The sequence below is a fragment of the Carettochelys insculpta genome, chromosome 4, assembly GCF_033958435.1.
Source record: "Carettochelys insculpta isolate YL-2023 chromosome 4, ASM3395843v1, whole genome shotgun sequence".
NCBI lineage: Eukaryota > Metazoa > Chordata > Testudines > Carettochelyidae > Carettochelys > Carettochelys insculpta.
In genome coordinates, this window is record NC_134140.1 from 55394510 (window position 1) to 55411117 (window position 16608).

The 16608-nt window shown below is 41.0% G+C and overlaps 1 protein-coding gene across 1 annotated transcript in view; it reads right to left on the reverse strand.

Moving 5' to 3' along the window:
• Window positions 1–5505: 5505 nt before the first annotated feature.
• Window positions 5506–16608, reverse strand: part of ASAH1 (N-acylsphingosine amidohydrolase 1) — a 29042-nt gene continuing 17939 nt past the window's right edge. Inside the window, exons 7-14 of the mRNA XM_074992878.1 lie at window positions 15536–15581; window positions 12181–12325; window positions 10951–11005; window positions 9745–9826; window positions 8641–8772; window positions 8208–8331; window positions 7512–7568; window positions 5506–5954 (exon numbers count right to left, since the gene is read on the reverse strand). Of these exons, the coding sequence (XP_074848979.1) occupies window positions 5865–5954; window positions 7512–7568; window positions 8208–8331; window positions 8641–8772; window positions 9745–9826; window positions 10951–11005; window positions 12181–12325; window positions 15536–15581 (731 nt within the window). The 3' untranslated portion in view covers window positions 5506–5864. The remainder of the gene's footprint in view (window positions 5955–7511; window positions 7569–8207; window positions 8332–8640; window positions 8773–9744; window positions 9827–10950; window positions 11006–12180; window positions 12326–15535; window positions 15582–16608) is intronic.

Consider the following 16608-nt stretch of genomic DNA (forward strand, 5'->3'; position numbering starts at 1 on the left):
TAGGTGACTTGATTGAATGCACTGTAGCAAAGTAGCTGAGACCTAGACTTGGCTTCTAGAAGCCATAGTTTTTGGTCTGGCCTTTAACTTGGACGTGCTTAGGAGCACCCAGGAAATCAGGGGCAAATCTCCGAGCTGCTTGGGAGGCAGAACTCTACTGAATTTAAATAGGTCTGCATAGAGGTCAATAGTTTACTGGATCAGTAGCTCAAGTCCCCATGCAAGGAGCCCGTTTACATTTGCAGCTTCTTGAACAAGTGTGAGAGATTTGTAGAACTGTTTAGGAACAATTCCTTTAAAGCACAGCATTTTACTTCACACTGGGCCCTCAACATTGTTAAATCAAATGTGGTTTCATCAGAATGGGTGCTCTCCAATGCATTATTTAAACAGGCCTATTAGATGTTGTCCACAAAACTTTTGATTTCCAAACAAATGCAAAACCAATTTAATTTCTGTGAAGGCAAGATGCTTTGTGTCTAGAAGGCAGTTCCTTCCCATAGCTCAAAGGCCTCCTCATGGCACAGAATGGGAATTCATCCTCCCATTCTGTACTAAAACATCACTTACCACTGTTGGTAAAAATATACATACTCTGCTAGATCACAGGTACCGTCATCAAGCTGAAAGTATGCTACGTAGCTTGACTTCTCAGGAAAAAGCCTCACCTAAGGAACATGGAAATTCCCTCTGGTTTTTTTACTTACATAAGACTTACTTAAGATTAGTTACCAAACTGGTAGATAATTATCCACATAGAACCCAAGTTAACAGACATCATACACTTTATGGATAGCAGGATTTTCAAAAGCCAGTTACTTAAGGTTGATTTCTTATCACAGTTATCAAGAAATAAAGAAAAGACTGCCTCACAATCATTTTGTCAGTGACAACTTAATTTATACAGTTGAGAAATATTAAAAGGAGAAGAGAAGTATTGTACCAAAATGTCTAGTAACTCCTAAACAATCAAGCCCCCTTGCAATCAGAATTAAACCCCTCACTGTTACCTCTTTGGGAGCCTGTAGGACAAACCTTCCCTGAAAAATTTCTGATTTAATTTTGCAGCAGATGTAACTCTTTTCCTAAGACTCAGAAACAACCCTCAACTTGAGCTTTATTCTTTGCTCTCTCTCCCTGGGCTTATCTATGATGAGTCCCAGCTGGCAGCCATCTGGAAGGAGACAATGCAAATATCACTGCAAAACAAACACACCCACAGCAGACAAAGGACTGAAATTATTACAGTTAACTGGTGCATAATTATCAGCATAATTAATTCAGCATATGGAAAAGACCTCATAGGTGTGTGATATTACTATTCCGATCTCTATTACCCACTTCCTTAAGCTGACAGTAAATCTCCTTTTTCAGTGAGAAAAAAAAAATGAACCCAAGCCCCTTTTTTTGGCTGCATAAAATCACTGAGGCCTAAGCAGTTTTAACTTGCATTTAGGTAGTTTCAAAACCACAGCAGGCTGTAAATATTTATGAAGTTTGAGTATATCCTGCAGAAGAGAGAATGGGACTCCAACCTATTTAGGTATACAAGTATGCTTCACTTTTGGAGCCCTTTGCAAACATTAAGGAGTTAACCCACACAACATTGCTGTGACATAGGGGCACCAAGTGGGTAATACATTCTCCCACTTATAGACAGGAAAACTGAGGTAGAAAAATTAGAACAAGGCCACAGAAAGTGTCAGAGCCAGGATTAGAACACTTCAAACCCTAATTCCAAGTGCTGATCATCAGACAACACATCTCCTATACAGTTGTTCATCCATTTTCCTGTGTTTGTAGCAGCTAGAAGATGGTCCACAGGAGCCCCACATTCACAACACATATTGCCAGTTCTTCACCACAGCTCTGTTTGCTTTACACATTATTTTTCCACTGTCCCTGATTTACTTACTTCTTTTAAGCAGCACAACAAAAAAGCCACCCAGACATCTGCTTTGCCCCCCCACCTGCCAGTTGCTTAAAACTGCAAAACCAAAAATGACATTCAGGCAGTTCGCCCCTTGTAAATAAGTAGCCACCTGGTCGTAATGCACCATTCAAGTCATACATCAATCTACAACTGAGTCCTCCTGGCTCTCTCATACACAGGTGAAACAACTTAGACCTGTGGTGATAGTCAACAAATCCATCTTATTTTGCTCAAGGGATGGCCAAAGTTCTTATTGCTTAGTAAGGGGACCCCTGGTAAAACTAAGAGCACTGCTACAGCAATTTAAGAGCACACACAAGTAATACTGATGTACTTTATGCAGAATATTGTCCCTATTGATGGCAAGCTGGTGAGTTTCTGTAATTGATAGTTTTTTTTTTTTTAACATCAAGCTGATTTAGATTTTTGCTTCCCTCTTTCACACTGACTACTACCTGACTCTCGTAGTCCTAATTACATTAATAGGACCAACTCCTGAATTAGGGAGGGTGTGATTTATGGAGTGAGATGTAATCTTTTTTTTTCCCTGCCATGAAATGATTATCCATGTTCATTTTGGGTAAAGTGGCTCATATGACACCTTGCACCAGTATGGTCAAATCTTATTAAAACAGGTTGAAGATTAAACTCACATCAAACTTGCTTACAATCATATTAAAGAAGGAACCCAGGAAAAGAGTGGATTACAAAACCCCCCACACTTGTGTGTTACTGGTGCTTCACTTAGTAACATTTTTGAACAGTACGGCATGAAAGGCCCTCTCCCACTGCTTTCACTCAGTTAAGTAGTTAGACGATTATTTTACACTACATTAAAGTGGATACTACCAGTCTTTAGCTTTAGTTTCTGGCCCCTCACCCCAACCTCTCCAGTAATTTACCTAAACTCCCCTGCATGGGCACATCAGACTTTGCCTTACTGTTAGTCGAATATGAAACTTACTTCCCTACATGCTTAGGTCTCAGTTTATAAAGTGCTTCAATAGCCACACGGGAAAGGCTCTGTATTGGAGTGAATCAAGTGGTTTGTTGTTGAAGGGATGAGGGGAGAGAGAGGGTCAAAACCCAATTTGCTGCAGGGCAATAAGAGCCAATTTTCATTATTTTTAAAAAGCCACCCCTCTTTGCTTACTGTTTTTAAAAAGAACCCATGTTCTAATACACAAGTGTCAAGGGCTATGTCTACACTAGCCCCAAACTTCGAAATGGCCACGCAAATGGCCATTTCAAAGTTTACTAATGAAGCGCTGAAATGCATATTCAGTGCTTCATTAGCATGCGGGCGGCCACAGCACTTCAAAATTGACACACCTCACCGCCGCACGGCTCGTCCCGACGGGGCTCCTTTTCAGAAGGACCCCGCCTACTTCAAAGTCCCCTTACTCCCCATTTCCAAAAGGAGCCCCGTCAGGACGAGACGCGCAGCGCCAAGGCACATCAGTTTCTAAGTGCTGCGGCCGCCCACATGCTAATGAAGCGCTGAATATGCATTTCAGCGCTTCATTAGTAAACTTCGAAATGGCCATTTACATGGCCATTTCGAACTTTGGGGCTAGCGTAGACATGGCCAAGGAGTGTAAAAGTTAAACTCCATTTCTCCCACCCTCAGTGCTGTTGGAGAGTTAAATCAAGGGACACACCCACCATAAAGTTCCACACTGATGTTTGTATCAAAGAGCTAGCTTGATTTTCCCACAGATGGAAGACCTTCCTTCTTGATTCCCAGCTTGCTAAATGGAACAAAGTTCCTAGATTTTTATTTGTCCGTTACTATTAAAGAAGCACTGTGCTTGCTGTTTTCCATAGCCACTTCCCTCCCCCACCCCACCCCAGATGCAGATTCCAAGGCCAAAAGGGAATATTTTGATAATCTTGTCTGACCTCCTCTACAAGAGGGTAATGTGTGGGGAGTATGAGGGGCTGCATGCCCCTCCCCACATGCTGTGTGCAGGAGGGGCAACAGGCCAGTGGGGCAACTAGTAGAGGGAGGGGCTGGCATCTGCAGCAGGAGACCAGCCCCCTGACTCACTGCCAGCAGGAAGAAAATGGAGTAAGATGACTCCAGCTCTGTCAATTGCAGGAGGGGTAGGACTACCCCTGCATTCACTGGCAGGAAACTGAGCAACACAGCCCAGGTAACAGAACAAGGTGGTGTTCTTCTTCCCTCACTACTGCTGTCAAATGTGTGCGTGGGGATGGGGAGAGGCCAGCCCTTGTCCCTACTAGTCCCCCAGTCTGCTTCAGGTGGGGGCACAAGTGGGGCAGGAGTAATGGCAGAGAAAAGGCAGAGATGGGAGATCTAGGGAAAGGCCAGGATGACCCCCTGCCTCTCCCCTTACCAGCTGCCGCTCTGAGACAAAACAGGCCCTACTACTGCCTCAGTCTAACTCCTAGAGCAGATATTTAGCAAAACATCTGCTATTCATTTAAAAAAAAAAAAATGGTGAATGATGGAGAATCAACCATGATCCCTGGTAAATTGTTCCAATAGTCACTGAAAAGTTATGCCTATTCTTTCACTTTGTGAGAAGTGGAAAAGAAAGTGCACAAGCATCAGGAATCCTGCATCATTGCTCACCAACTAATTTAAAGTATTTAAAGCTGCTTTTGATTGTCAGTTAATATTTTAATGCCTTAGAACAATGCAATGATTTTTAACAGCCTCCAAGCTGGGAGGACACCTGCATCACCTGCTGCTCACTGGTCCCTGTAAACTGAGTGTTTGGGCAGCCACCTCAGAGAGTCAGGTACTACCCAGCTGATTAGCAGAGCAGTAGGGAGCATGTGTGTCTATTCATGGTGCACATAAAATTTATTCTGCCCAGGAATGGAAAAAATTAGAAAGAACATTGCTGCTGCCCCTTTGATTAATCTAGAAATGGATAGCAGGAAAAAGAGAATTATGTTTACACCATCTGGAAGGGACAGATGAATGCCACGCTGCTCATACAATAGGCAAGAACTGCTTCATTTCATGGGTGTTCCCTGTACATCATAAAACACTATTTACAGCATGCATTATATTTACAAGGTGGTGGGTAGAAATAACCCTCCCTCCCTTATCCACATTTGGTCCTAAATGCTTAATTCAGAGAGCTGGAGACTAGGAACTATCCCAGGTATGTAGGGAAATTATGTCCCAGTTTCATTGCAAGTGGCAGACTTAGTAAGTTGTCAGTAGATATTCTCTAGGAACATTGGGTAGCATTAATACGTTTTGAAACAGTAGCTGGGTGCTTTGTTAGAATGCAAATGTCATGCCAAGGACATCACATGGGTAAAAATCTGCAAGCCCCAAAAGGCCACTTCTGTTCCAGATCCAACACAAGACATTTCCCAATCACTTGTTTATTGTAGTAGGAGTTAACTTTGTGAATGTCATTTTACACAGACATTTTAGAAATACATCCTTAATACTGGACTAGCAGCATTAAACATTCTTATTACTCTTAATTTGTCACTGAAAAGAAAAAGTAGCACAACTAATTTATTCAACTGCTTTTTAACACCATTTCTAGTTCTCTTACTCAGAGGGTGCCAGGCCAAGTTGATTTTGTAGTTTAAAAAGTATCTTTATTCTAAAAAAGGAATTTTCCAATAATGAACAAATTAGCAGGGACCAATGCATGATTGTTATTTAACACTTACAGAAAAGATACTCGGAACAAACAAATGAACATCAGTACTCAGTTGTCTGAACTGTCAATAATTAAAGAAGCAGAGAGATCCAAGGTAGGACAGGTGCCTTGTGAAGCTTGTAGAAGCTTCTCAGAAAGCTCACGTTTATTGGCTATAGCTATCAAAGTTCTGATCAAAAATGCGTAGGTTGAAGAACTCCTCTTCAGAGGTACAGTTATCAATGAAGGGAATCCAATTCCGACAGCAGAGCTTATCCCAGGTAGGTGAAGGATCACCAAGGACTACAGGAACCTACACACTCCCGAAGATAACTTTCTGAACGACCTTCCGAAACCTCCATCAGCGTTGTGCACACAGTCAGCTAGCCAGGAAAAGAAAATTTGTTAGCCTACTGTGATTTACATTTTACTTATTCTAGGTAGATGCTGAGGAACAGAGAAGTAAGAACTATTTGGCTTTTAAAACAACAAGCAGACCTATGGCACCTTAGAAACTAAAATTCATTAGATGATGAGCTTTTGTGGGTAAAACCCACTTCTTCAGATGTATATTATGAGGTTTAATAAAATATTACATGTATGCTGTAAGAGCAGGAATATGAAGATTATATTCTTGCCATCAATATAGGGAAAAAAATACAGTGTAATGACTACGATCAGTTATAACTAGACTTAATCCTCATCCTGTTGTAGCACTGACAAGTGTCCATTCTATATGGTAAGAGAAAAATTAAGCATGCTGGGAAGCAGCACCCCCAAAGTTAGAGGAATTAATTCTAAAATTATATAGATTTCTCATTAACCAGTTTCGCACTGACCCTTAACGAAGGCTGTTGAATTTGTACGAAGAGAAATTTTCATCAGCAACTTTTCCACTGTGCTCCTTGACATTACATTCCTTGTCCCTGGCACTTAGTAGGACAAGGTGCATGGTATGAGTCAATTTGTAAACAGAGAGGACCAGATTTATCCCTTGGATACAATAAACCCTTGATTTAATGGACTAATGGGGGGAAGGGTGTCCATTAATGCCAAAAGTCCCATATATTGGAATCTGCAGGACTGGAGGCACCTTGTAAGGCACACTAGGGAGCACTCCGTCTGAGACCTAGGAGGAATGCAGCGGAGTCAGGAGAGAGAGCTCAGCAGTGGGCTCTTTGCAGTGCTTGAAGAGCAGATGCTCTGGGCTCGCCTGCCACGAGCAGGTCACCACCCACCCAGGGCTGAGCACTTCCACAGAAACTAAGTGTGCCTCTTAGTGGGTGTGCCCTTGCTCAGGGCTCTGGCTGGCAGGATGCCCACCAGCTGTTCCATCCAGGCACCTACTAGATGTGGCGGCGGCCCTGCGGCAGCCTCATGCAGCCTCAGTGGCAGCTGCTCTGGTGAGTCACCAGCATTTATTTGGGGGGAAGGGGCAGCATCTATTATTTTCAAAGTCTGTTAAATTGAGGATTTACTGTATTTAACTCTAAATTCATAGGTGAATGAGACCTCATCCAAATCTATTGCTAAATGTTTTCCCCTTTATTTTCAGGCACGAGTTTAAAGGGTTTCACATACCTTTTGTGAAGTGCCAGAGAACTTTACAAACATATTTGAAGACATTTTTACTAGCATTCTCCTACTTGTGTAATTTGACTGCTATTAGAAAATGAGGTGTTCATCTTCATTTCTGAGTGAATTGGACTTCCTGCACATCCTCCTACTCACTAGTAGGACCGCTGCATTCTCCTGACATTTCTGTAGATATTTTGTGGGCTATTCTTTTACATTTAAGACTCTTTTCCCCCCTCCCCCCCCAAATTATGATCAGATTTAGTCCTAACCAAAAGTAGGTGAAATTTCACTGCAGGGCCTCGGGTTTGTGCCCACATTGTGGAAATACACCTCCATTGCAAGGAATGTGAAAATATGGTTACCTTATTTAAGATAGGCTTTGTGGAGAGAACATCATAGATGGCTGGTAGGGAGATGTTCTGAGAGAAACAAGTAGACTGCAATTAGCCAGGATTTCAGTAGCCCACAGTTACACAAATTATGTAACAACATCATGCTGAGAACAAAGTTCCATTTATTATCTTTGCTGACTACTTAAGTATAAAGCCAAAGCTCACCAGAAGAACATGCAACTCCCCAACCATCTTCCGGACAGAAGACACATGGGCACTAGGAACTGGCAGGCTAGGCTTTGCTACAGGTTGGGCAGTTTTATAGCATGTGGCACCTCTAAAGTCAGCTGCTGTATTTCCCTTATGGATGAGGAAATCTCTTTATGAACCTTAAGAACTGTTTGTACATTAATCAGTCGTATTGCAACCTGCTTGTACTACAAAAAAATTAAATCAGAAGTTTGAGTTTAAAAATGCACAGCAGGGAGAGCCTCCCGTTAAACTGGAGCTAGAACAAGCATTTCAAAAACCAGCTGGCAACAACAAAGCAACACCCAGCTGAGCTTTAGTATACACTGATTATGCAGGCAAACTGCATGACAATGACTTAGTTGTTGCTGTTCCAAAGCTGATGCCTGTACTACCATGTTTAATTCAGACCGTCACAATTAGGTGACTTGCGTTCAGATTATATCAAAATATTAAATTAAGTTTTTAAATATTTACCTCTTGCTTTGTCTGGTTCAGGCACTTCATTGCAGGTGTTCTACGGTCATCCAAGACAAGAGGTGCCTTCCAACGATCATAGTTTGTTTCCACCACATACCATGTGCCCCCTTTTACATCAAGGCTTGAGAAGAGATTAGGTGTGTATTCACTTTCTGGTTAAATACTGCACAGATACACTTTTCCCTCTATGTTAGCCATATCCATATTCCACTGACAGTACTAGTTAAAGAATTAGCCTGTTAGGATTATAAACACCTTTTTTTGAATAAGCCAAATACTTCATCAAGATACTGCTTTTTGGATTTAAAGTTTTAAAAGCCAGCTAATAAATCACTTGACAGTAGAGTCAGCTTGCTTGAAAAAAAGGATCATACATTAGACACAGGTGCACCTATATCCATGTAACTGGTCCTGCTTTGTGCATACTTACTCCCAAATATCCAAGCAAGCTTGTCTGCTCCGAGTGATCACACAGCCCTCTCCAGTTTTGTTTCCTCCCAGGATGAAGTAAGCTGGAGCCAGTAATCTTGTTTTAACCAGCTGGTCCTTTGCTTCCTGATAACTAAGTTATACATTAGGGAAGAATCTCATTAAAAGCACACAGAATGTAGTTAAAACCCAAGAATATGCAAATAGTGATGCTCAAAGTATTTTCCATCAGTTTTATTCAATAAGTAAACTTTAATAGGATGGCATAAAGTAACAGTCTGTGTAAATAAAATTTTCCAATAGCAAGCTGCTCATGATTACCATTTCATTGGTTATAAAAAAAATCCTGTTTGCTGGAAAAAGCCTCCCCCATAGTTTTCTTTTTAACCATCATCAAGATAGAAATGTAAAATTTTGTTTTTTTATTACTCACTGAAACGTTTCATTCCCCCAGTGGATTGCAGTAAAACCTGTTTCTTCAGTATTGTGCTAAAGTCCCAACTCTGAAGAGGTATGGTCATGATCTGCTACTTGGAAGTGGTCTTGTTAATTTTAGCATCATTTAAGAAAAAGGGCTGCTAACATGAACAAACCACCCATACATAAATGCATGCCAGGAAAAGCTTCTAAAACGGGTGGGGAAATCAGTCAGGGGCCACACAAGTGGGAAGCAAATAACACCTCCCCACCCCAAAACAAAAAACAAAACAAACCCCCCCCCCCCCCACAATCTCATGATGTGGTGCCTGACTGGGGGACAGAAAGCTATTCCCCTTATTCTCTTAACACATCAGCCCCACATCCTTGCGCGGTGTGCGCACGTGCACGTGTCCTGGCTTGGGGCTCCTCATGCTCTACCCTGAAGCAGACTGGATGTTGGAACAGGGAGCCGTGAGCCTCAGGGCTGGATCCAGGCAAGAAATTAGCTGAATCTGGACTGTGGGCCAGTGGTTACCCACCCTGTTCTAAAAAGATCTACTACTCTGTCAAAATAGGCAGAGATTGGTGTATTTTTCAAACAAATAGGATTAAAAATAGAATAGTTAATCTGTAGCACTACTACTGTAAACAAAGCCACACAGATCAGCAAAAAAGAACGCGTTACCTTGTACCATTCTCTAGCACAGTTCTCGTGAGAAAGCCCATCCACATACCATCTCTCCTCCCAATAATCCATTCAAAGATTCCTGAAAGAATTCACCATTTGTAACAACTTGCTCTTCATAGACACAGACAACTTTATTTTCCCTTTATTTTTATAGCTTCTCCATACCTGGGATAATCCCTAGCCCAGGAGTGGGGAACCCCTAGCTCGTAGGCTGGATCTGGACCACTGCTTGCCTGGATCCAGCCCATAATCTCAGGGCTCCCCTTGCCTACATCCAGCTTGCTGTGGGACAGGGAGCGTGGAGCTCTGAGCCTCATGGGGCATAGCCAGGCAAACTAGGGCTGGATCTAACCCACAGGCTCCGACAGGTCAAAGAGGGGCAGGAAGCGGCTCCATGTGGTGCGCTGCTACTTGCTGCCATACCCCCATCTGAGGACATGGGAGGAGAAACAGCAACAGCAGTGCTGTTTGGAGGCTTTACCCCACCACTCAGATTGGCTGGAATTCCAGCCAATCACAAAAGCAGAGGGTGGTGCTCAAGAGTCAGGGGAACAGAGCCATGTGCTAAACCGGAAAGCTGTACCCCCACTGCCCAGACCCTGCTCCCCTAGACTGCTCCTGTGCGCCCCCTCCCACCCAGACCCCCACTTGCAGCCTCCCTCCCAATCATACTCCCCACCCTGCTACTGACCCCCCTCACCAAGACCCACACCCCAGACCATGGACCACCAACCTGCCCCCAGAATACCGTCCTGCCCAGACTTCCACCTCCCTATACTCCCTCCTGGTCAGATCCCCAACCCTGCCTGCTGCAGCTCCTTCCTGCCCACCTATTCCCTAGCAGTCCCCTGCTGCATGTGAAACCTGATCCCCACATTTTTGGTCCCACCCTAGGGGCCCAGAAGAGTTAACATGGCCCAGGGGACGCCCTGAACCTCACTCCCAACACCTGTAGGGCTTGAGTATGACAGGGGCCCCATCAGTAAGGTTTTTCTCTCTTCTCATTTTTATCTGTCCCCCAACTGGTTTTTTTTGTGGGTCAGTGACCCTGACCCAAAAAAGGCTCCCAACTTCTGCCCTAGCCTGAACCTCTTTGTTACCCTATCTTGTACATCTGATACGGTCTTCATTTTTTTGCAAGCTAGTAGGTGCCCCAACAGAGCTTTATTATATATTCAAAAAACAAGTTTCACAGTTACTCACCAATGTAACCACCATCAAGACTAAAACGCTCATTCATTGTGAGTGTGAAAACTCCCTGGGAAATAGTAAACAAAATAACTTTATATGAAAGTTGCAATGTCAGTAACTACTTAAAGTAACTATTTTAAAATGGACATATAGCCTGGTCCTGTAATCTGTTCTGCATGCGAATGTTCGCAGAACACACCAGTGGAACTATTCATTGAGTAAGGGTTTGCAAAATCAGACATATGTGCAGCAAAACCTCACTAATCGAGACATGGGTGAGACAAGGCTCTTCTCCCCACAATATGGTCACCCGAACCACACTCATACATTATAGTCACACATGAAACTCTAATGTGTGCATTAGCTTCCATGTTTCCCTTCCTGTATGCTCAGCTCCTCTAGTGATGCGGGAATGGAATTCAATAGCTAAGTCTTAATTCTTCCCAAGTTATTGGCTTGTGGAGTTACCAGGGGAGAAAGGTTGAGAAGTTACAGGGACTGAAAGTGGCACTCACACTGTATTGTTGGAGCTCCTTTCACAGTTCTGGGGCATAAAATGGTACAGAAGGGTAGTGGGACAGATCATGTGCTAAAGACTAAAGAAATGGCAAAATACAGGAAAAGGAGAAGGTAGTGAGGAAAGCCTCCCATCTGAGAAGCAGGGTGTATGTTTATAGTCACATTTAAATCTAGATAAACCCCAGATCTGAGCTGCCTGTAAACCAAGATAAGTCAATTTAGAACACATTTGCATTTGCGAGGAAACGAGATTAATACTCACCAACATTTTAAGAACAGTGATCAAATTCTCCCCTTTCTGAGAAAGATGTGAACTCACTTTTTGCTTGCTCACAAAGCTGAATATATCTGATTTTCCTTTGTGTGTGTTTTGGATACGCGACTACATGATTCTGAATTCTGAGAGTGAATTTTCTTTTAGATACATAAGCTCACTTCAAAGTATTTTATTTAGCTTATTTCTTTCTATAACGAATTTGTGCAAACTGCTGGCATTCTCCATTCTTCTACCATTTCTTGGAAGTGTACATATCCACCTTAATTATGAGTAAACTTGGCGGCTATTATTTGTGTAAGGGGCTCAGACATGCAAACGGTGGGAGGAGAGTCTTAGAAGGTGGCAAATTTTTTTTTAAATTAATCCTTGAAAGAAGGTGTATTGTGCACAACAAAAAGAAAATCTGAGTCACAAATTATTTGGTGTTGCAAATAAAGAATACTTACAGGTTTGATTCCAGATACTATGCCCACATATCCTGCAAAATTTGTAGACTTAAATACTGTTTTGTTGTTTCTCTGGACGTCCAGAGTCACTACTACGGGCTTCAATGCCTGAGTTATAATCCAGGAACTATTTGTTATGTTCCACCTGCAGCAAAGTGGGCAGTAAGAAAACTCATCTAACCCATGTTACTACAGACTGCAAACATATAACTATGCATCACAGTAACGTACACATACACTTAATGGAACAGTGTTCCTTATTCCACAGGTAGCATTAGGACTAGCAAGGAATTAAAACTAATCTATGCATGAAGGATTAAATCAAATTTATAAATTGCAGTTTATGGGTGAATATATGGCTTTAAAACCCATTATTGGTCCACATCCTATTGTTCAATGCCAAACTGGATCCCTATACAACACTTATCCAGCCACTCTAAACCTATTAGGAAGAGTTCTTCCAATGACCTCAACCGTGACAACTGCACCGTTTTTGGCAGAAATATTATCTGATATTCCAGGAGGTAATGAGACTTTGAAAGTACCCTAAAGTTGTATGCTTCTTGGGAAGAGGGTGATCAAATATCATGGAGACCACTACTTTTCAAGTCTCAGCCATGCCTCTACCTTAGAGAGACACAGACAGGAAAGATGCAATACTATTGGGATTCATTACAGAGATGCTGGGGGTTCTATTTGTTGAGAGCCAAAAGAATCAAAATTGAAGTTCTGTGTGTGGGGAGCAGGAGGGGTGGAGGGAAGGTTATTACTATTATTAATTAGGGAGCACTTCTGACCAATGAAGCTCACAAGGAGCAGCGGGAGTTCTGTTAAAAATATGGAGAAGCCAGGAGTTATGTTTAGTTTGCAGGGGCTGTCTCTGTGAAAGAGAGTAATCACTTGCAGCAATTTAGTAAGTGGATATCCCAGAAGAAGACAGATTACAAATGCTGATAGAGATCAAGGAAACAATGACTTATGGTAATATATCTGTTATCCAAATCTAAACTGAATTCCTTAAGAGACCACATTGCTCAGACTATTTATTACACAGTTGAGTCTTTAGTCCAGATACCTACAGTATGTCTGGGATACTAGGGACATACACCTTTAAGGATTATAATTATTAAATAATAAAAATTTACCATGCTGAATGTACAGTGATAGCCAGGTTAAATATATGCATATTTAAAAAACAAAGCACATTAAGCAGCACCACAAATAACAGTAGTAAAATCTCATCCATTGTTTCACCCAATATTAATAGTAGTAAAATCTCACTCGTTTCATACTCTGTTTACTTTTCACTATTAATAATTTTCATTCTCAGAGATAAACTACTCTGCTCTGTTTTCTGGAGCTCATGCAAAACTATATATGTGGCAATATTTGGGATGCAAACCTCTCCATGGAATCTCCTGTGAATCATCTTGGAAACCCTTCAACTGATCTTAGGAGATGTAAAAGCTTAAGTCTACTGTTGTCCTATGTTATCCTTTCCAGGAAGCTCAATTTCAGAGTTTGCATTGAGAGTTCTGTACCATCAGGGTGCGCAAGCAGTCTTTTTAAAATAATCAAAATCAGATTTTTTTTTAAATTTCTCATTTAGAAATAAGAATTAAAATTAAATCTCAATCACAAACATGCTACACCTACACTTAGTTTAAAAAATGAAGTAACAGCTTTAGTCTGTCCAGTCCATCTACTAGCCCTTGCTTCTTGGAAGGTCTGGGCTTTCAATTACTGTTTCTCAGCAGACTAGAAAGTAACATATGCAAACAAAGACAAACTGAACAGTATTGTTTTTGTCATGTTGTGGAGGACCTTGGCCAAGGCACAGCAGAGGAGCTGACATTTTCTCAAAGACAGAAAGACAATATACAGGAAAGGAGAGAGGCAGCATAGAAAGGATCAATGGAGCGAGATGGGAAGACATTTTTCAGCATGCACACAGCTTTCTATATTTCCTCTCCTTCCCCTAAATTTTGCTGCAGGAAAAAAAATGCCATGGCTTCTTGATCCTATTTGGGAATATTTTGAAGAAATTTGTTCCTTGGGCAAAAAAGGAAAATGTGTCAAGTGTAAACAGTGCAAGACGACAATGTGGGACCTAGTTGCAAGAATGAAATATCATGAGGAAAATTGCTTATTAGGAGAAAATGAGGTGGATGAAGTTCTGAATATATCTGAGTGTATCAGCTCGTTAATAACTTAAATAATTCACTTTATAATGGATCATTCTTCAAGACTCTTTTAGTACAAGTGTGATTTGACAAGTAAATTCCAAAATTGTTTGCTATGTTGGATGTTGCTTGAAAAAAAAGTTAGATTCTAAACCTAGTTAACAAGCCATAAGCTATCACTCAAGTACACAGTACAGAAAGCTGCAGTAAGAAATCAAGAGTTGCCAGTTGCCAATGAGTATCATTTCCTTACATAATTACATAATACCTGCCCCTTATTTTAGAGCATCATGGCCACAGGCCATAGTGATGATCTACCTCCCATTTTATTTCAGCGAAACTCAGCTTTTCCAATTAAACCCAATTTTTGCTTGTTTTTTTGAGACAAGTAGAAACCAAAACAAATAAAAAAAAAAAACCCCAAAAAACAACCAAGGGCACTCTAAGCACAGTCAGTCTTAGCTTTTTTGGTAACTTGACTAAAACCAATTTTTTTTTTGGGTGATCTAAGTTGTCATTTAAATTGATCCATCCTGAGTAGCATGTGTATGAATGCACAAGACCAGAAAAGCACCAAGAATAATGCAGATGGCATAGTAAAAGTGCTATAGTTCACCTGATTCTACTAGAAGAAGTAGATACAGACCAAAGCCAAAAGCTTAGTGAACCCAGAGATCCAGTACTTTTCTTTTACATTGGTTCTTTTTGTGTACTGCTCCACACCAGACTGAGTTTCATCCACTGGGACAGAGTGGAGCCCACAAAATGCATATGTTTCTAGCAACCATTCCTGCCCATCCCCTAGCGTGAGAGATGGGGGAAAAAGTCTCTCATGCCACCTATGGGGCTCACCTGGGGATACGGTTAAAAAAAAAGAACAAAAAACCAAAACAAAACACGTAACAGCCACTTCTGCTAAATAAAAAAAAAGGGTCATTTTACTACTGGGGTTAGAGTTGTACTCTTTGCCTGTACGGTCCTTTCTCCTCATACAAACAAAATATAATGAAGAGCTAGCTACAGTAACTAGTTGCAACCGTCAACGTATGAAAGCTAAATTAATAGCCTGTACTGAACAACAGCATCATTCAAACCCAGGTTGCTTTTAGCGCACTTATACTCAGTCATGCTATGATTTCTGAAATGATAACGATGCACACACACATACTTACCCAAGAAATAGTCCAAAATCTAAATTTCTAGCATGGTACAGCTTTCCTGAATTTAGAAGAAAAGTTATTTCAGTATAATTTAAAAAAAAAAAAAAGAAACAAAATGTTAAGGCTCTGTCTGACAAAAGAAAAACAGCCAATCTGATAGATGTAAATTTTATAATCGGATGCTGTTGCGGGTTCTTGGGTATAACGATATGGATGCTAAGGAAGACCATTCTATATATTAAGAATGGTGGTGGAGGCCAAGTAAGCTACTTTTGCCATAAAGATTATTTGGAGCAAGCCTGCTTCTAAAAGTTTTTCCGTTCTAAAATTTTATGTTTTCTACAGTTGCTTTCAATAACAAAATGAATTCCAATTCCTGGCATTATTTGGACCTTTAAATACAATTCTCCCAGTTTTCCCATTTCAAAGATTTTTTTTTTTAAATAAAAATGGAATGCAATCAAATTTGCATGACAGAAAACTTGAGTGAATACATAACCAGTAACTTAAAAAATATTGCATCTCTTGAAGGTTTGGAAAGGCATTCCAACTATACTAGTAAATTTGTGAAAAAGTTATACTAGTTTATAGATTGGACTTGTACGTATTTCTTAGACTTTGGAAATCTAGTAGCAATTTACTGGTTCAATCCATAGCTATTTATGAGGTTTGTTTTAAAATGAGCAGCCGGCCTACTCTGTTTCTCTTTGTAAAAGGTGTTTCAGTCACTATAAAAACCTCAGTATCTGTGGGAAGAATATTGGTGCAATATCAGAACTCATTTTCAGGAAGGGCAAAAGCAGCAATAAAATACTCATGCAATTTGGTAACCAAATTCATTCTTACCCTCAAAATTGTGACCCACTTGGCTGAGAACTAGATTATTTCTCAGGCAACTTGTTAGTGACCTCACAGTCAGAAAGGAGAAAGAACAGACTGAGAAAACAAAACCTGAAACCCAGTCCTCTCACACACCTGTGTGATATTTTTCACTCATCAGGGAATCAACCACTTAAAATTATCTGTTTGAGTTCTATAATGCCATCACCACAGTATCTGAGTTCCTTCCACATAAATTTGTACAT